Source organism: Oncorhynchus masou, chromosome 6 (genome assembly GCF_036934945.1).
Source record: "Oncorhynchus masou masou isolate Uvic2021 chromosome 6, UVic_Omas_1.1, whole genome shotgun sequence".
NCBI lineage: Eukaryota > Metazoa > Chordata > Actinopteri > Salmoniformes > Salmonidae > Oncorhynchus > Oncorhynchus masou.
Window position 1 is genome coordinate 6,696,198 of NC_088217.1, and position 20,305 is coordinate 6,716,502.

At 47.7% G+C, this 20,305-nt stretch overlaps 1 protein-coding gene across 3 annotated transcripts in view; it reads left to right on the forward strand.

Moving 5' to 3' along the window:
* The window catches only part of LOC135541322 (E3 ubiquitin-protein ligase RNF123), a 268,130-nt gene that overhangs the window by 25,412 nt on the left and 222,413 nt on the right, over positions 1 to 20,305 (forward strand). For all 3 annotated transcript variants that reach the window (XM_064967483.1, XM_064967484.1, XM_064967485.1), the window contains exons 20-23: positions 977 to 1,078; positions 16,269 to 16,369; positions 17,118 to 17,310; positions 17,633 to 17,778. In XM_064967483.1, the coding sequence (XP_064823555.1) occupies positions 977 to 1,078; positions 16,269 to 16,369; positions 17,118 to 17,310; positions 17,633 to 17,778 (542 nt within the window). The remainder of the gene's footprint in view (positions 1 to 976; positions 1,079 to 16,268; positions 16,370 to 17,117; positions 17,311 to 17,632; positions 17,779 to 20,305) is intronic.

A 20,305-nucleotide genomic window follows, 5' to 3' on the forward strand; every position in this document is an offset into this window, starting at 1 on the left:
AATAAAATCAAATTGTATTTGTCACATACACATGGTTAGCAGATGCTAATGCGAGTGTCGCGAAATGCTTGTGCTTCTAGTTCCCGACAATGCAGTAATAACCAACGAGTAATCTAACCTAACAATTCCACAACAGCTACCTTATACACACAAGTGTAAAGGGATGAAGAACATAAACGTATAGGAATGAGTGATGGTACAGAACGGCATAGGCAAGATGCAGTAGATGGTATCGAGTACAGTATATACATATGAGATGAGTAATGTAGGGTATGTAAACATAAAGTGGCATAGTTTAAAGTGGCTTGTGATACATGTATTACATAAAGATGGCAAGAAGCAGTAGATGATAGAGTACAGATTACACATATGAGATGAGTAATGTAGGGTATATAAAACATATAACAGTGGCATTGTTTAAAGTGGCTAGTGATCTATTTTTTTTACATCAATTTTCCCATTATTAAAGTGGCTGGAGTTGTTGGCAGCAGCCACTCAATGTTAGTGGTGGCTGTTTAACAATTGAAACCCTTCAGCCTCTGTGGAAGTTTGAAGGAAGTTGTTAAACTAGTGTTAGCATGCTAGCTGTTACCATATACTTCTAATCATTGCCCTAACGCTAGTTAGCTTTGTCTTGAATTTGACTTGCCACTCTCTGTACGAACCCTGTCCTGTACTAAACGCTCTGCTCACTTTTCCCCTGTACACATTATACTCTTAGCCAACTACATGAAGGGCATCTCGTCCCCTGGTATTACTAGGACATGGGAGATATTTCACAGAAAAGCTTTTCCTAAGCCATGTGTCCTTTATCATTTTTTTCCCCCTCTCATCCTATTGCTCAGGGGACTGAGTTTATGATTATCTTAATTACTTTACGGGTAATTACCCACAATAGCCCTGTCTTCATCTACCATCTCAATGGTAATGCTAATTATTTTCTCCTCTCCTCTCTTCCCCTCCTCTCCCTCTCCAGAGGCCTATGTTCCACCTCAGCTCTTCTACAATGGGAAGGTGGACTACTTTGACCTGCAGCGACTTGGAGGCCTTCTCTCTCATCTGAAGAAAACCCTCAAAGGTTTGTAACAACAGTCTTCTACTTTTCTTTTGATCCAGAGAAATATGTCCACAAGAATGCTATTGACTGACAAAAGAGTTCTAAAGCTAGAGTTCTAAAGCTAGAGTTCTAAAGCTAGAGTTCTAAAGCTAGAGTTCTAAAGCTAGAGTTCTAAAGCTAGAGTTCTAAAGCTAGAGTTCTAAAGCTAGAGTTCTAAAGCTAGAGTTCTAAAGCTAGAGTTCTGAAAAGAGTTCTAAAGCTAGCGTGCTGAAAATAATGTGTTTTTGATATGGATGTACTTGGTTTGTAAGGAAATGTGTTTAGTTCACCCACTTTCAGGAATTATATCAGCTCAAGACAAGTTCTCAAATCCCTCTGACACAGGGTGATACAGAAATGGCTTTGAGAATAGAGGCAAGTCTGAAATGTACCCGATTCCCTATGAAATTAACTTGTTTTGGCCCAAGCCACATACAGTAGTGCACTATTAGTGTTTTTTGAGGTCGTTTCGGGTTTCTCCCTATCCCAGTCTGATTTCCCCACTTGCTTCAAGATGTTCACCATTGTTCCTGTATCCCAGAAAGCGAAGGTAACTGAACTAAATGACTATCGCCCCGTAGCACTCACTTCTGTCATCCTGAAGTGCTTTGGGAGGCTAGTTAAGGATCACCTCCCGCATCTTACCCGACATCCTAGACACACTACAATATGCATACCGCCCCAACAGAACCACAGACGACTCCATCGCGCCGTACAGGAGGAATGCTGTTCATTGACTCCAGCTCAGCCTTTCACACCCTGAGTCTGAATCCCTACCTGTGATACTGCACTGTCCGCAAACGCAGGGCTCTCTAGAGTTGCGGTCAGCCCAACGTATCACCAGGGGGCACACTGCCTGTCCTCCAGGACATCTACAGCACCCAGTGTCTTTATGTCCAAGAAGATGATCAAGGACCCCCGCCACCCGAGTCATAGCATGATCACGGAGATGGTACAGGTGCATCAAGCCTCCAGACCCGTCAGGCTGTTACCCGTCAGGCTGTAGTCACCATTAGCCGGCCTCCGCCCAGGGCCCTGCCCTGAACCTTAGTCACTGTTACTAGCCAGCTCAGCTAACACCCGGTACTCTACCCTGCACCTAAGAGACTACTGTCCCATGTACATAGTCATTGAACACTGGTCACTGGAATAATGTTTACATACGGTTTTACCTAATTTGTGTGTGTGTGTACTGTATTATTGTCAAGGCTCATCCTAGATAACAACTACTGCTGTACACACCTTTTCTATTCATATACTGTTTAGGGTTGAATAGTGGGAACCTTGTTACTGAGATTTAAAGCCCAAACCCTTTTCCCGGGTATAAATAATTGCGAGAAACCGATTATTTTAATTAATTTAAATGAACAGCATGGCGTAACAGGAACTGTTAAATAATATGCAATGACTAAATCGGACTTCACTACTGGCTACGGCTTTCTGGCTGCTATTTGCATGATCAATCATTAACGCTCAGGTTGGGGACATTGAGTGCAGTTCACAATGCATGTATCATCTCATCATGGTAATTGTTTTTTTTCTAGTGACAGAGAGACCTACATTTGCTGCAGCATAACCTATGCTATCACTCTCGATCGCATGTTCTCTCTCTTCTCTTCGTCGCTGTGTCTGCCCCCCCACCAGATATCTCTATATAATGACGAGATGCTCATGTCTCCGCCCTAAAAATGGGAGGAGTTGTCCCGAAGGAAGACAGGCGGCAAGTTAAAGTCCAAAATAAACCCATAGAAACGCATTGGGCTATCTCTCACTACTTGTATTTATTAGGGATTCCCATTAGTTCCTGTCAAGGCAGCAGCTACTCTTCCTGGGGTTTATTATGGATCCCCATTAGTTCCTGCCAAGGCAGCAGCTACTCTTCCAGGGGTTTATAATGGATCCCCATTAGTTCCTGCCGTTTGAAACGCTATTAGCACGCGCTAACTAGCTAGTTGATAGGCTTGAAGTCATAAACAGCGCAATTTTTGAAGCACAACGAAGAGCTGCTGGCAAACGCACGAAAGTGCTGTTTGAATGAATGTTTACGCGCCTGCTTCTGCCTACTACCGCTCAGTCAGATACTTGTATGCTTTTATGCTCAGTCAGATTATATGCAATGCAGGACACGCTAGATAACATCTAGTAATATCATCAACCATGTGTAATTAACTAGTGATTATGATTGTTTTTTATATGAAGTTTAATGCTAGCTAGCAACTTACCTTGGCTTACTGCATCCGCGTAACAGGCAGTCTCCTTGTGGAGTGTAACGAGAGAGAGCCAGGTCGTTATTGCGTTGGACTAGTTAACTGTAAGGTTGCAAGATTGGAACCCCCGGGCTGACAAGGTGAAATCTATCATTCTGCCCCTGAAATAGGCAGTTAACCCACCGTTCGTTCCTAGACCGTCATTGAAAATAAGAATGTGTTCTTAACTGACTTGCCTAGTTAAATAAAGATTAAATAAAGGTGTAAAAAAATAATAATAATTGTCAAAATCGGTGTCCAAAAATACAGATTTCCGATTGTTATGAAAACTTGAAATCGGCCCTAATTAATCAGCTATTCCGATTAATTGGTCGACCTCTAGTTCAGAGTAGTGATGCTCGTCGGGCGGGTGCGGGCAGCAAACGGTTGAAGAGCATGCATTTAGTGTTACTTGCATTTAAAAGCAGTTGGAGGCCACGGAAGGAGTGTTTGGCATTGAAGCCCATTTTTAGGTTTATTGACAGTGTCCAAAGAAGGGCCAGAGGAAAACAGAATGGTGTTGTCTGCATGGAGGTGGATCAGAGAATCACCAGCAGCAAGAGCGACATCATTGATGTATACAGAGAAAAGAGTTGGCCCGAGAATTGAACCCTGTGGCACCCCCATAGAGACTGCCAAAGGTCCGGACAACAGGCCCTCCGATTTGACACAATGAACTCTGTCTGAGAAGTAGTTGGTGAACCAGGCGAGTCAGTCACTTGAGGAACCAAGACTGTTGAGTCTGCCGATAAGAATGTGGTGATTGACAAGAGTCAAAAGCCTTGGCTTGGTCGATGAATACAGCTGCGCAGTATTGTCTCTTATTGATGGCGGTTATGATATCGTTTAGGACCTTGAGCAACATCATTGATATAAACAGAGAAAAGAGTCGGCGCGAGAATTGAACCCTGTGTCACCCCCATAGTTACCCCATAGTTACTGTCCGGACAACAGGCCTTCAGAGTTCAGTTTGTCAAAACGATCTGAGAAGTAGTTGGTGAACCAGGCGAGGCAGTCATTTGAGAAACCAAGGCTATTGAGACTGACGATTTAGAATGTGGTGATTGACAGAGTCGAAAGCCATGGCTTGGTCGACGAATACAGCTGCGCAGTATTGTCTCTTATTGGTGGCGGTTATGATATCGTTTAGGACCTTGAGCGTGGCTGAGGTGCACCTATGACCAGCTCGGAAACCAGATTGCGTAGTGGAGAAGGTTCGGTGGGATTCAAAATGGTCGGTGATCTGTTTGTTAACTTGGCTTTCGAAGATTTTAGAAAGGCAGGCCAGGATGGATATAGGTTTATAACAGTTTGGTTTTAGAGTGCCTCCCCCTTTGAAGAGGGAGATGACTGCGGCAGCTTTCCAATCTTTGGGGATCTCAGACGATACGAAAGAGTGGTTGAACAGGCTAGTAATAGGGGTTGCAACAATTTCAGCGAATAATTTTTGAAAGAGAGGGTCCAGATTGTCTAGCCCAGCTGATTTGTAGAGATCCAGATTTTGCAGCTCTTTCAGATCATCAGCTGTCTGGATTTGGGTGAAGGAGTAGCATGGGGGGCTTGGATAAGTTCCTGCAGTGTGTGCAGAGCTGTTGGCCGGGGTAGGGGTAGCCAGGTGGAAAGCGTAGCCAGTCGTAGAATAATGCTGTTTGAAATGATCGACTGTCGTAGATTTATTGGTGGTGACCGTGTTTCCTAGGCTCAGTTGTGGGCAGCGGGGAGGAGGTGCTCTTATTCTCCATGGACTTTACAGTGCCCCAAAACGCTTTGGATGTGAAGCCATAACATATACGTTTTTTCCATCAGCAGACTACGATCAATAATGTTATGCCACATTGAAGTCTAACAAAACAGCCCCCACAATTTTTTTTTTTAGCATTAATTTCTCTCAGCCAATCATTAGTCATTTGTGTAAGTGCTCTGCTTGTTGATTGTCCCTCCCTATGAGCGTACTGAGTCTGTCAGTTTGTTTACTGTAAAATAGCATTCACCACTTCCACTCCGCCCACACAGACCGGACAAGTGGGCGCGCAATGTATTATGGTCATTGTAGTTAGTTTAGCGCAGAAAACATGCTAATTTTGTCAAATATTGGCCTGTTGGAAACTATAACGCCCTACTACATCGGCACAGTTGTTTTGATTTATCTCAAGAGACACTTCGCATTGCACTTACAGAACATTGGTCAATTAGTAAAAAAATTCTATACAAAAATAACATTTTGGTTAATTACTTAGCACTATATAGAGCCCCACAGTGGACACGTCGTAATACCCATAAAACCTAGCAATCACAGAACTGGTTCCAATCATTTTTTTCCCACCATTTTTTTTAATGTAACCATTTCAAACCAGATCTGTGTTGGAGGCTTTCCCTGGCGTGACGTTTTGATAGCTTTTTAAATCTCTCTCAGACAAGGTGACTTTAATCAGTGGTTCCTTCTTTTAATAGTTGTCAAACTGCAGCACATTTTACGGGCTGCTGCAGCATTCTGTGGCACGTTATTTACTTGTCAGCCATTTTTTTCTATTAATGCAAGTTAGTGCTAGTTTGCCCACCAGAGGGCATCTTTGAGAATCATTTGATAGTCTTCCATATTGGCATTACCAGAGACTTTAAGACCTTTTCTGTAACAACATAGTATTTGGGATTGATTTTAATAAATTTCGTTTAATTAATTTGATTAATATTATGGTGTTTCTATTCAGAGAAAAACGAAACCCTCAGGGTTTCCGTGTGGATGGAATGGAAAATATGGCGCTGTACAATGTGACGGTCGGGTGTAGGCTACAGGATTGCAGGATTCTACATTGTTTGCCTTCATTAGACAACTTTATTCCAATATTTATGTAAATCAGTGATATTTATTCCATTAGTCATTTGTTATCGATCCGTAACTAAATCAACATCTGCATTTGAAAGAGTATTTTTATAATTTTATTAACGAAGCATAAAGATGATGAAATACAGGACTGTACAATATGCTTTTACATTTTTGTTCTGAAAGCATTTTGAAGTCATAAGCCACCTTCATTTGTTAATTAGGCTACTGTGCAGTGTGACAAATAAACATAGCCTACAGTACATACTGTAGTAAACATGAGAAAGTGCCTAATTCCTTACAAAAGGGAGAGCAGGCCATGTCCAGACTTTCTTCGTGACCTCAAGTACTCATTAACTCGGTCTTTAATGCTTTTTCGTGTTGCATCAGTTATGGACAGAAACTTCTGGGAAATAGACTCCAATTAAGCCCTCTTGTTGTTTTGTAAAGTCACATTAAAATTAAGATTGCATTGCTGCACTGGTGTAGGTTTTCTCCATCTGTTGGTGTGCAAAACTTGCATAACAAGTGTAGCTATATTTTCAGCACCAGGCACTGTTCACCTCCTATTGATTGTGCTGCAGTTGCTGCATGTTTTTTTTATTATTTTTATTTAAATGTAGCCTTTATTTCACAAGGCAAGTCGGGGAAGAACAAATTGTTATTTGCAATGATGGCCTACATCAGCCAAACCCGGATGTCACTGGGCCAATTGTGCGCCGCCCTATGGCACTCCCAATCACGGTCGGATGTGATACAGCCTGTATTCGAACCGGGGACTGTAGTAATGCCTCTTGCACTGAGATGCAGTGCCTTAGACTGTTACGCCACTCGGGAGCCATGAACTATAAATCTATGTCCCAGGTTAGTAATCATAGAGCACCATAATGAACTATAGATCTATGTCCCAGGTTAGTAATCATAGAGCACCATAATGAACTATAGATCTATGTCCCAGGTTAGTAATCATAGAGCACCATAATGAACTATAGATCTATGTCCCAGGTTAGTAATCATAGTTACTATGGTGATCTGTGTCCCAGGTTAGTAATCATAGTTACTATGGTGATCTGTGTCCCAGGTTAGTAATCATAGTTACTATGGTGATCTGTGTCCCAGGTTAGTAATCATAGTTACTATGGTGATCTGTGTCCCAGGTTAGTAATCATAGTTACTATGGTGATCTGTGTCCGCTGTGTGTGAATGATGGAAGAGTATGTGTGGTCACGTAGGCTTGTACATCAACCAGTACTGGGACCACAGGAGACTTGGGATGCTCTCAGTGTCCCGCTTGAATGTCTGCGTCCTGGGCGGAAGGCAGCCTAGCGGGTAAAAGTATTGGGTTAAGTAACCACGTAACCACGGGGGGGATGTATTTGAGATACTTTTTGAAAACACACTCCTGTTTTTCAGGAAGTCTATGTTATCTGCTAACATGCTAGCAGACCAAATAAGGAGAATAGTGTTCCAGGTTGAAACAGCTGATCTAGTTGAGAGGCGACGAAAAAAACCATCAATAACATGACAGTAATTCTACCTAAAAAAACAAACATCAATAACATGACAGTAATTCTACCTAAAAAAACAAACATCAATAACATGACAGTAATTCTACCTAAAAAAACAAACATCAATAACATGACAGTAATTCTACCTAAAAAAACAAACATCAATAACATGACAGTAATTCTACCTAAAAAAACAAACATCAATAACATTGACAGTAATTCTACCTAAAAAAACAAACATCAATAACATGACGACAGTAATTCTACCTCAAAAATAAATGTGTGAATACCCAATACATTTAAAACCTCCATAACAGATAGGACTAAATAAGATGACACAACCTTGTCTACTGGCTATACTAATGATCTGCTGTCCAGAGGGTACCAGCGAACAGGTCAATGTCTCAAAGTAAACCTCTCAAAACGCCAGACCAAAATAATACCGCTAGCTAGTGTAGCTTCAAGTCAAGTAGTACTTGAAAGTAGGCTCCCGTCCCCTCACCCACATACACAAACGAACATGATCAAGAACGTCTAGCTTCTCCAAGTTAGCTAGATATTTAACGAGAAAGCTGGACTTGTTTTTATAAATTGTATAAATTAAATCATGCATTTAAAATGGCTACTTTAGGAAGCATCGTCCAGATCATTATGGGCCCTGTTGAGTGACGTGATTCTTGAGACAAGCATTTATAGTTCTATATGATAGCCACATTAGCAGCTAATTAGCGTTACATTTTTGGGAGGTAAATACAGGCGACTATATTGTCATAGAGCGATTTTACACTGTTATCAAAGCGTCACGCCAGGGTACACGAAACACAGCCCTTATTTGAAGTGTTTCTAAAATCCACATGAATGGTGGAAAAACGATTTGGAACCTTTTCCTTGTGTGACCGCTAGGTTTTATGGGTATTATGACTCATGCTGTCGTACTCTATAGGGAATAGTGTGCTGCCTATGAGAACCACTAGAGGGAGTTGTACTCTTTGTCCTTCCCACCCACAAAATGCCTGTTTTTCCAGCTCTATAGAGCAGTCTAACAGTGGCTTTTACAGCTTCAATCTGAGTGAGGCCTTGTGGAAAGCTTGATTTAAAAAAAATACATATTTCTGTGAACTGTAAGTACAATGGACAATAAAGTGCTCTTATTTTAGTGCTTGCGTGTGTGTGTGTGTGGCGGGAGTCTGTGGGGGGGGGGGGGGTGGGGGCGCGTGTTTGTGTGTGTGTAAACGCCTACTCCTACTGTTACATGTGTTTTATAAGACTCTTAACTGGGTATGTATCTAAGACCTCATGTCATACTTCAGAAACACTGCTACTTCTCTTTCATCCATCTCATCTGAAATCCTGCTCCCCTCAGTATTTACTCTACCGACCGGTCTCCTACCACTCAACCACAGCTGGAACTAGGATGATTCAGTTTATCAACCAGCTAATTATTCAAATGAGTTGTGATAGATTAGGGTTGGATTCAAGTTACAGGATGTTAGCTTTCCAGGAACAGGGTTGGAGTGAAGTTACTGGACGTAAACTCTCCAGGAACAGGGTTGGATTCAAGTTACAGGATGTTAGCTCTCCAGGAACAGGGTTGGAGTGAAGTTAGAGCTGAACCGCTTTAGTGGAGGAGGAGAAGGAGCAGCTCAACTGCTTTAGTGGAGGAGGAGAAGGAGCAGCTCAACCGCTTTAGTGGAGGAGGAGAAGGAGGAGGAGGAGCAGCTCAACCCCTGTAGTGGAGGAGGAGCAGCTCAACCGCTTTAGTGGAGGAGGAGAAGGAGGAGGAGGAGCAGCTCAACCCCTGTAGTGGAGGAGGAGGAGCAGCTCAAACACTTTAGTGGAGGAGGAGAAGCAGCTCAACCCCTGTAGTGGAGGAGGAGCAGCTCAACCACTGTAGTGGAGGAGGAGCAGCTCAACCACTGTAGTGGAGGAGGAGCAGCTCAACCACTGTAGTGGAGGAGGAGCAGCTCAACCACTTTAGTGGAGGAGGAGGAGCAGCTCAACCCCTTTAGTGGAGGAGGAGGAGCAGCTCAACCCCTGTAGTGGAGGAGGAGGAGCAGCTCAACCCCTGTAGTGGAGGAGGAGGAGCAGCTCAACCCCTGTAGTGGAGGAGGAGGAGCAGCTCAACCCCTGTAGTGGAGGAGGAGGAGCAGCTCAACCCCTGTAGTGGGGGAGGAGCAGCTCAGCCCCTGTAGTGGGGGAGGAGCAGCTCAACCCCTGTAGTGGAGGAGGAGCAGCTCAACCCCTGTAGTGGAGGAGGAGCAGCTCAACCCCTGTAGTGGAGGAGGAGCAGCTCAACCCCTGTAGTGGAGGAGGAGCAGCTCAACCCCTGTAGAGGAGGAGGAGCAGCTCAACCCCTGTAGAGGAGGAGGAGCAGCTCAACCCCTGTAGAGGAGGAGGAGCAGCTCAACCCCTGTAGAGGAGGAGGAGCAGCTCAACCCCTGTAGTGGAGGAGGAGCAGCTCAACCCCTGTAGTGGAGGAGGAGCAGCTCAACCACTGTAGTGGAGGAGGAGCAGCTCAACCACTGTAGTTCGACTTGTAAGTCGCTTTGGACAAAAGCGTCTGCTAAATGGGATATATTATTTATTATATATTAGTGGAGGAGGAGCAGCTCAACCACTGTAGTGGAGGAGGAGCAGCTCAACCCCTTTAGTGGAGGAGGAGGAGCAGCTCAACCCCTTTAGTGGAGGAGGAGGAGCAGCTCAACCCCTGTAGTGGAGGAGGAGGAGCAGCTCAACCCCTGTAGTGGAGGAGGAGGAGCAGCTCAACCCCTGTAGTGGAGGAGGAGGAGCAGCTCAACCCCTGTAGTGGGGGAGGAGCAGCTCAGCCCCTGTAGTGGGGGAGGAGCAGCTCAACCCCTGTAGTGGAGGAGGAGCAGCTCAACCCCTGTAGTGGAGGAGGAGCAGCTCAACCCCTGTAGTGGAGGAGGAGCAGCTCAACCCCTGTAGTGGAGGAGGAGCAGCTCAACCCCTGTAGTGGAGGAGGAGCAGCTCAACCCCTGTAGTGGAGGAGGAGCAGCTCAACCCCTGTAGTGGAGGAGGAGCAGCTCAACCCCTGTAGTGGAGGAGGAGCAGCTCAACCCCTGTAGTGGAGGAGGAGCAGCTCAACCCCTGTAGTGGAGGAGGAGCAGCTCAACCCCTGTAGTGGAGGAGGAGCAGCTCAACCCCTGTAGTGGAGGAGGAGCAGCTCAACCCCTGTAGAGGAGGAGGAGCAGCTCAACCCCTGTAGTGGAGGAGGAGCAGCTCAACCCCTGTAGTGGAGGAGGAGGAGAAGCTGGCGATGGATTGTTTGTGACGTGGGCTGAGTACCAAATGGCACCATATTCCCTTCATAGTGCACTACTTTTGACCAATAGCTAGAGAGCTCTGGTCAAAAGTAGTGCACTGTGTAGGGAAATAGGGTGCGTTTTGGGACTTAGCCCTCTCATGTGATGGATTTGAAGTTAGAGTAGTTTAGGACCTGGATTCGTCGACGGCAGCAGCAGTGGCCTCCCCACCTGACCATGAACAACGTGTCCCCTCTGTTCCATAGTACTGGGTGGTGGAACCTGGCCCTGCTAATACACGTGACCGGTTCTAGATTCATGGACACGTCCTCTGATCTGATTTTAATAGACTTGTATATTTACGATGGTTCTGGTTCGATCAGAAGTGTAAGCCACAATATCCAGACACTTAGAGGTCAGCACTGACGCTGTAATGAAGTCTCTATATCACCATAGCAATCAACCTATCAACATCACTAGACTGTCACAATAATGACTGTAATCAAATGGCTCCCCCCCTAAACCCCTCTCTTACGCTTATCATATATTCATAGTCACTTTAACTATTCATTCAAGACATACAACCTCAATTGGCCTGACTAACCGGTGCCTGTAGGTAGCCTCTCTACTGTAGGTAGCCTCTCTACTGTATGTAGCCTCTCTACTGTATATAGCCTCTCTACTGTATGTAGCCTCTCTACTGTATGTAGCCTCTCTACTGTATGTAGCCTCTCTACTGTATGTAGCCTCTCTACTGTGTGTAGCCTCTCTACTGTGTGTAGCCTCTCTACTGTATGTAGCCTCTCTACTGTATGTAGCCTCTCTACTGTATGTAGCCTCTCTACTGTATATAGCCTCTCTACTGTATGTAGCCTCTCTACTGTATGTAGCCTCTCGACTGTATGTAGCCTCTCTACTGTATATAGCCTCTCTACTGTATGTAGCCTCGACTGTATGTAGCCTCTCTACTGTATATAGCCTCTCTACTGTATAGAGCCTCTCTACTGTATAGAGCCTCTCTACTGTATATAGCCTCTCTACTGTATGTAGCCTCTCTAATGTATGTAGCCTCTCGACTGTATGTAGCCTCTCTACTGTATATAGCCCCTCAATTATTTTTCACTGTCTTTCTACTGTTGTTTTATTTCTTTACTTACCTATTGTTCACCTAATACCTTTTTTGCACTATTGGTTAGAGCCTGTAAGTAAGCAGTTCACTGTAAGGTCTACTACACCTGTTGTATTCAGCATTTCACTGTAAGGTCTACTACGCCTGTTGTATTCAGCATGTCACTGTGAGGTCTACTACACCTGTTGTATTCAGCATTTCACTGTGAGGTCTACACCTGTTGTATTCAGCATTTCACTGTAAGGTCTACTACACCTGTTGTATTCAGCATTTCACTGTAAGGTCTACTACACCTGTTGTATTCAGCATTTCACTGTAAGGTCTACTACGCCTGTTGTATTCAGCATTTCACTGTGAGGTCTACACCTGTTGTATTCAGCATTTCACTGTAAGGTCTACTACACCTGTTGTATTCAGCATTTCACTGTAAGGTCTACTACACCTGTTGTATTCAGCATTTCACTGTGAGGTCTACACCTGTTGTATTCAGCATTTCACTGTAAGGTCTACTACACCTGTTGTATTCAGCATTTCACTGTAAGGTCTACTACACCTGTTGTATTCAGCATTTCACTGTAAGGTCTACTACGCCTGTTGTATTCAGCATGTCACTGTGAGGTCTACACCTGTTGTATTCAGCATGTCACTGTAAGGTCTACTACACCTGTTGTATTCAGCATTTCACTGTGAGGTCTACACCTGTTGTATTCAACATTTCACTGTGAGGTCTACTACACCTGTTGTATTCAACATTTCACTGTGAGGTCTACACCTGTTGTATTCAACATTTCACTGTGAGGTCTACACCTGTTGTATTCAACATTTCACTGTGAGGTCTACACCTGTTGTATTCAACATTTCACTGTGAGGTCTACACCTGTTGTATTCAACATTTCACTGTGAGGTCTACACCTGTTGTATTCAACATTTCACTGTGAGGTCTACACCTGTTGTATTCAACATTTCACTGTGAGGTCTACTACGCCTGTTGTATTCAACATTTCACTGTGAGGTCTACTACACCTGTTGTATTCAACATTTCACTGTGAGGTCTACACCTGTTGTATTCAGCATTTCACTGTAAGGTCTACTACACCTGTTGTATTCAGCATGTCACTGTGAGGTCTACTACGCCTGTTGTATTCAACATTTCACTGTGAGGTCTACTACACCTGTTGTATTCAACATTTCACTGTGAGGTCTACACCTGTTGTATTCAGCATTTCACTGTGAGGTCTACTACACCTGTTGTATTCAGCATTTCACTGTGAGGTCTACTACACCTGTTGTATTCAGCATTTCACTGTGAGGTCTACTACACCTGTTGTATTCAGCATTTCACTGTAAGGTCTACACCTGTTGTATTCAGCATTTCACTGTAAGGTCTACACCTGTTGTATTCAGCATTTCACTGTAAGGTCTACACCTGTTGTATTCAGCATTTCACTGTGAGGTCTACTACACCTGTTGTATTCAGCATTTCACTGTAAGGTCTACAACACCTGTTGTATTCAGCATGTCACTGTGAGGTCTACTACACCTGTTGTATTCAGCATTTCACTGTGAGGTCTACTACACCTGTTGTATTCAGCATTTCACTGTAAGGTCTACACCTGTTGTATTCAGCATTTCACTGTGAGGTCTACTACACCTGTTGTATTCAGCATTTCACTGTGAGGTCTACTACACCTGTTGTATTCAGCATTTCACTGTGAGGTCTACTACACCTGTTGTATTCAGCATTTCACTGTGAGGTCTACTACACCTGTTGTATTCAGCATTTCACTGTGAGGTCTACTACACCTGTTGTATTCAGCATTTCACTGTGAGGTCTACACCTGTTGTATTCAGCATTTCACTGTGAGGTCTACTACACCTGTTGTCTTCTGCATTTCACTGTGAGGTCTACTACACCTGTTGTATTCAGCATTTCACTGTGAGGTCTACTACACCTGTTGTATTCAGCATTTCACTGTGAGGTCTACTACACCTGTTGTATTCAGCATTTCACTGTGAGGTCTACTACACCTGTTGTATTCAGCATTTCACTGTGAGGTCTACTACACCTGTTGTATTCAGCATTTCACTGTGAGGTCTACTACACCTGTTGTATTCAGCATTTCACTGTAAGGTCTACTACACCTGTTGTATTCAGCATTTCACTGTAAGGTCTACTACACCTGTTGTATTCAACATTTCACTGTGAGGTCTACTACACCTGTTGTATTCAACATTTCACTGTAAGGTGTTCACATGACATTTGATTTGTATTTCGTTGTCCACGGTGGGTCTTCCAGTACTTTCTAATTCTCTGTTTGGTCACTCCGCCTCCTCACACACTCAATTTGTCCCTTTTTCAGTCCGTTTTCCTCTTTTTAGTGGTCAGAACTGGTTGTGCTTGGCAGGAGAGGGTCGCCTCCTGGTGGTCAGAACTGGTTGTGCTTGGCAGGAGAGGGTAGCCTCCAGGTGGTCAGAACTGGTTGTGCTTGGCAGGAGAGGGTAGCCTCCAGGTGGTCAGAACTGGTTGTGCTTGGCAGGAGAGGGTAGCCTCCTGGTGGTCAGAACTGGTTTAAACATTCTAATGGTTTGAAACCAAAGATAATGGTGACAGGATACAGTCTGTATGGAGACTGGGATGCAGCCCGCCTGGAGACTGGGGCGCAGCCCGCCTGGAGACTGGGGCGCAGCCCGCCTGGAGACTGGGGCGCAGCCCGCCTGGAGCAGCCCGCCTGGAGACTGGGGCGCAGCCCGCCTGGAGACTGGGGCGCAGCCCGCCTGGAGACTGGGGCGCAGCCCGCCTGGAGACTGGGGCGCAGCCCGCCTGGAGACTGGGGCGCAGCCCGCCTGGAGACTGGGGCGCAGCCCGCCTGGAGACTGGGGCGCAGCCCGCCTGGAGACTGGGGCGCAGCCCGCCTGGAGACTGGGCGCAGCCCGCCTGGAGCAGCCCGCCTGGAGACTGGGGCGCAGCCCGCCTGGAGACTGGGGCGCAGCCCGCCTGGAGACTGGGGCGCAGCCCGCCTGGAGCAGCCCGCCTGGAGACTGGGATGCAGCCCGCCTGGAGACTGGGGCGCAGCCCGCCTGGAGACTGGGGCGCAGCCCGCCTGGAGACTGGGGCGCAGCCCGCCTGGAGACTGGGCGCAGCCCGCCTGGAGACTGGGGCGCAGCCCGCCTGGAGACTGGGGCGCAGCCCGCCTGGAGACTGGGGCGCAGCCCGCCTGGAGACTGGGATGCAGCCCGCCTGGAGACTGGGGCGCAGCCCGCCTGGAGACTGGGGAGCAGCCCGCCTGGAGACTGGGGCGCAGCCCGCCTGGAGACTGGGGCGCAGCCCGCCTGGAGACTGGGGAGCAGCCCGCCTGGAGACTGGGATGCAGCCCGCCTGGAGACTGGGATGCAGCCCGCCTGGAGACTGGGGCGCAGCCCGCCTGGAGACTGGGGCGCAGCCCGCCTGGAGACTGGGATGCAGCCCGCCTGGAGACTGGGGCGCAGCCCGCCTGGAGACTGGGACGCAGCCCGCCTGGAGACTGGGGCGCAGCCCGCCTGGAGACTGGGGAGCAGCCCGCCTGGAGACTGGGATGCAGCCCGCCTGGAGACTGGGGCGCAGCCCGCCTGGAGACTGGGGCGCAGCCCGCCTGGAGACTGGGGCGCAGCCCGCCTGGAGACTGGGGCGCAGCCCGCCTGGAGACTGGGGCGCAGCCCGCCTGGAGACTGGGGCGCAGCCCGCCTGGAGACTGGGGCGCAGCCCGCCTGGAGACTGGGGCGCAGCCCGCCTGGAGACTGGGGCGCAGCCCGCCTGGAGACTGGGACGCAGCCCGCCTGGAGACTGGGGCGCAGCCCGCCTGGAGACTGGGACGCAGCCCGCCTGGAGCAGCCCGCCTGGAGACTGGGGCGCAGCCCGCCTGGAGACTGGGGCGCAGCCCGCCTGGAGACTGGGACGCAGCCCGCCTGGAGCAGCCCGCCTGGAGACTGGGGCGCAGCCCGCCTGGAGACTGGGACGCAGCCCGCCTGGAGACTGGGACGCAGCCCGCCTGGAGACTGGGACGCAGCCCGCCTGGAGACTGGGGCGCAGCCCGCCTGGAGACTGGGGCGCAGCCCGCCTGGAGACTGGGGCGCAGCCCGCCTGGAGACTGGGGCGCAGCCCGCCTGGAGACTGGGAAGTTGTATTATGATGTAATTGTTGTGCTGTGTTTGTCTGTTTCTGCTTCTAGATGACCTGGCCTCCAAAGCCAACATCCTCATGGACCCGGCTGAGATCCAGGCTACCTCTATGGATGATTTGGATGAGGAGGAGGAGAGTGGCTCAGCTCAGGTACAGACTAAGGTGTCATCCTCTACACTCATGTTCTAGGATATCATCCACCGAGACTGTATACATTTTGATTTGACTGTGACTTGTCCCATATTGCTGTTCTCAAGTCTAAATCCTCCCTTTTTTTGGGGTACAGCGTTATCAATCACGTGTTATTGGTCATGCGCCGAATATAACAGGTGTAGACTTGAACCATGAAATGCTCATTTACAAGCCCTTTCCCAATATTGCAGAGTTAAAAAGTTCTAATAATGACCAAATAAGAAAAAATATGAAATAGTGACACAATAAAATAACAATGAGGCTATGTACAAGGAGCACCGGCACCGAGTCAATGTGCAGGGGTACCAGGTAGTAATTGAGGTAATGCACTACATTGTCAAAAGTATGTGGACACCCTTTCAAATGAGTGGATTCAGCTCTTTCAGATACACTAGTTGCTGACAGGTCTATTTATTATTATTATTATTATTTTTAATCCATCCTTTATTTAACCAGGCAAGTCAGTTAAGAACAAATTATTATTTACAAGAACAGTGGGTTAACTGCATGTTCAGGGGCAGAACGATTTTTACCTTGTCAGCTCGGGGATTCGATCCAGCAACCTTTCGGTTACTGGCCCAACGCTCTAACCACGAGGCTTCCAGCCGCCCCCATATACAGTGATGCGTGACTTACTGTCATTATACAGTGTTACCAACATGTCTCTATGTATTGTAACGCTTCATGTCTATCTGTCCTGTTACAGAGGCCTTTTGGAGCGGTGGCTATGGGTGGTGCCCTGGCCAGACCCAGCTGGCTCAGTTCTCCCACTCTGGGCCGAGCCAATCGTTTCCTGAGTACTGCTGCTGTCAGCCTCATGACTCCCAGGCGACCCCTGGCACCCCCGGAGAAAGTGAAAGTTCGCACCCTGGCCGTGGAGCAGAGGACGGAGGAGGACAGTGAGTGGCTTTTTACCTTGAATATACATGGAGGTGTATTGAGAACATTTAACTCTCTTTCTCCCGTCTTTCACTCCTCTCGCTTTCTGTCTTTCAACCACCACTGTAAATATAGAGTTTATGTCGACAGATGTCAAGGCTAAAGTACAGAAAATGGACTGGGGTGCCAATTATCTGCGGATGAGTGTGAAAATGTATTCCTCACCTCTAGAAATGGTCTAGTACTTTTTGACCTATTATTACCTGGGTGTCTAGTTATTGTACTGAACAGAACACCAGGTTAGGAACATGATGTTTCCTTTCTTCCCTTCCTCTCCTCAAGTCGAGGGAAGCCATGGTAACGACGGCCTGTTGCTGGGGCGACCGTTGGAAGAGCCCGACCATCCAATCACAGAGAAGTCCCTGCTGGAGATTTTGGATGGGATTGTGATGATGTACAACCTGAGTGTTCATCAACAGCTGGGCAAGGTAAGGGGCTGAGGCGTCCGTCTGCTGGGCAAGGGAACCTGGTCTAAAGCAGTGAACCGTAGGGGTCTGGTCTAAAGCAGTGAACCGTGGGGGTCTGGTCTAAAGCAGTGCACCGTGGGGTTCTGGTCTAAAGCAGTGCACCGTGGGGTTCTGGTCTAAAGCAGTGCACCGTGGGGTTCTGGTCTAAAGCAGTGCACCGTGGGGGTCTGGTCTAAAGCAGTGCACCATGGGGTTCTGGTCTAAAGCAGTGCACCGTGGGGGTCTGGTCTAAAGCGGTGCACTGTGGGGGTCTGGTCTAAAGCAGTGCACTGTGGGGGTCTGGTCTAAAGCAGTGGACCGTGGGGGTCTGGTCTAAAGCAGTGCACCGTGGGGGTCTGGTCTAAAGCAGTGCACCGTGGGGGTCTGGTCTAAAGCAGTGCACCGTGGTGGTCTGGTCTAAAGCAGTGCACCGTGGGGGTCTGGTCTAAAGCAGTGCACCGTGGGGGTCTGGTCTAAAGCGGTGCACCGTGGGGTGCTGGTCTAAAGCAGTGCACCGTGGGGGTCTGGTCTAAAGCAGTGCACCGTGGGGGTCTGGTCTAAAGCAGTGCACCGTGGGGGTCTGGTCTAAAGCAGTGCACCCTGGGGGTCTGGTCTAAAGCAGTGCACCCTGGGGGTCTGGTCTAAAGCAGTGCACCGTGGGGGTCTGGTCTAAAGCAGTGCACCGTGGGGTCTGGTCTAAAGCAGTGCACCGTGGGGGTCTGGTCTAAAGCAGTGCACCGTGGGGTCTGGTCTAAAGCAGTGCACCGTGGGGGTCTGGTCTAAAGCAGTGCACCGTGGGGGTCTGGTCTAAAGCAGTGCACCGTGGGGGTCTGGTCTAAAGCAGTGCACCGTGGGGGTCTGGTCTAAAGCAGTGCACCCTGGGGGTCTGGTCTAAAGCAGTGCACCCTGGGGGTCTGGTCTAAAGCAGTGCACCGTGGGGGTCTGGTCTAAAGCAGTGCACTGTGGGGGTCTGGTCTAAAGCAGTGCACCGTGGGGGTCTGGTCTAAAGCAGTGCACCGTGGGGGTCTGGTCTAAAGCAGTGCACCCTGGGGGTCTGGTCTAAAGCAGTGCACCCTGGGGGTCTGGTCTAAAGCAGTGCACCGTGGGGGTCTGGTCTAAAGCAGTGCACTATAAAGGGAATTGAGGGATCTGTTGAGGTCAATACGGAACCGTAATGGAGCCGCTGTGTTGAGATTTGAAATGCTCTCCAGGTAAGAGGTTGAGGTGTAATTGTGTCCACTGGAGACCATTCAACAGGACAGGGAATAGATGACCAATAGAACAAGGTGGCAGGGGACCATTCAACAGGACAGGGAATAGATGACCAATAGGACAAGGTGGCAGGGGACCATTCAACAGGACAGGGAATAGATGACCAATAGGACAAGGTGGCAGGGGACCATTCAACAGGACAGGGAATAGATGACCAATAGGACAAGGTGGCTGGGGACCATTCCAACAGGACAGGAAATAGATGACATTTACATTTAAGTCATTTAGCAGACGCTCTTATCCAGAGCGACTTACAAATTGGTGAATTCACCTTCTGACATCCAGTGGAACAGCCACTTTACAATAGTGCATCTAAATCATTTAAGGGGGGGTGAGAAGGATTACTTTATCCTATCCTAGGTATTCCTTGAAGAGGTGGGGTTTCAGGTGTCTCCGGAAGGTGGTGATTGACTCCGCTGTCCTGGCGTCGTGAGGGAGTTTGTTCCACCATTGGGGGGCCAGAGCAGCGAACAGTTTTGACTGGGCTGAGCGGGAACTGTACTTCCTCAGTGGTAGGGAGGCGAGCAGGCCAGAGGTGGATGAACGCAGTGCCCTTGTTTGGGTGTAGGGCCTGATCAGAGCCTGGAGGTACTGCGGTGCCGTTCCCCTCACAGCTACGTAGGCAAGCACCAATAGGACAAGGTGGCAGGGGACCATTCAACAGGACAGGGAATAGATGACCAATAGGACACGGTGGCAGGGGACCATTCAACAGGACAGGGAATATATGACCATTCAATAGGACAAGGTTATTGGGGCCGTTCATTAGGACAAGGTTATTTGGGCCGTTCATTAGGACAAGGTTATTGGGGGCGTTCATTAGGACAAGGCTATTGGGGGCGTTCATTAGGACAAGGCTATTGGGGGCGTTCATTAGGACAAGGCTATTGGGGGCGTTCATTAGGACAAGGCTATTGGGGGCGTTCATTAGGACAAGGCTATTGGGGGCGTTCATTAGGACAAGGCTATTGGGGGCGTTCATTAGGACAAGGCTGCATTAAAATCTTAACATTTTATTTATTTAACTAGTCAAGTCAGTTATGACGTCCTACAATACAGCTCCAACTATCTTATTATCCATTTATTTTAACCAATCATCAGTCATCTTGAGTCAGTAGAAATTGTGTGCCCTTCTCTATATGCATACTGAAAGTCAGTACGTAACTTGTTCTCAAAAATAAAAAATAGCATTTGTATTTGTTCAAACACAATTCTCTCTATCACGCAGCAAAGTGCG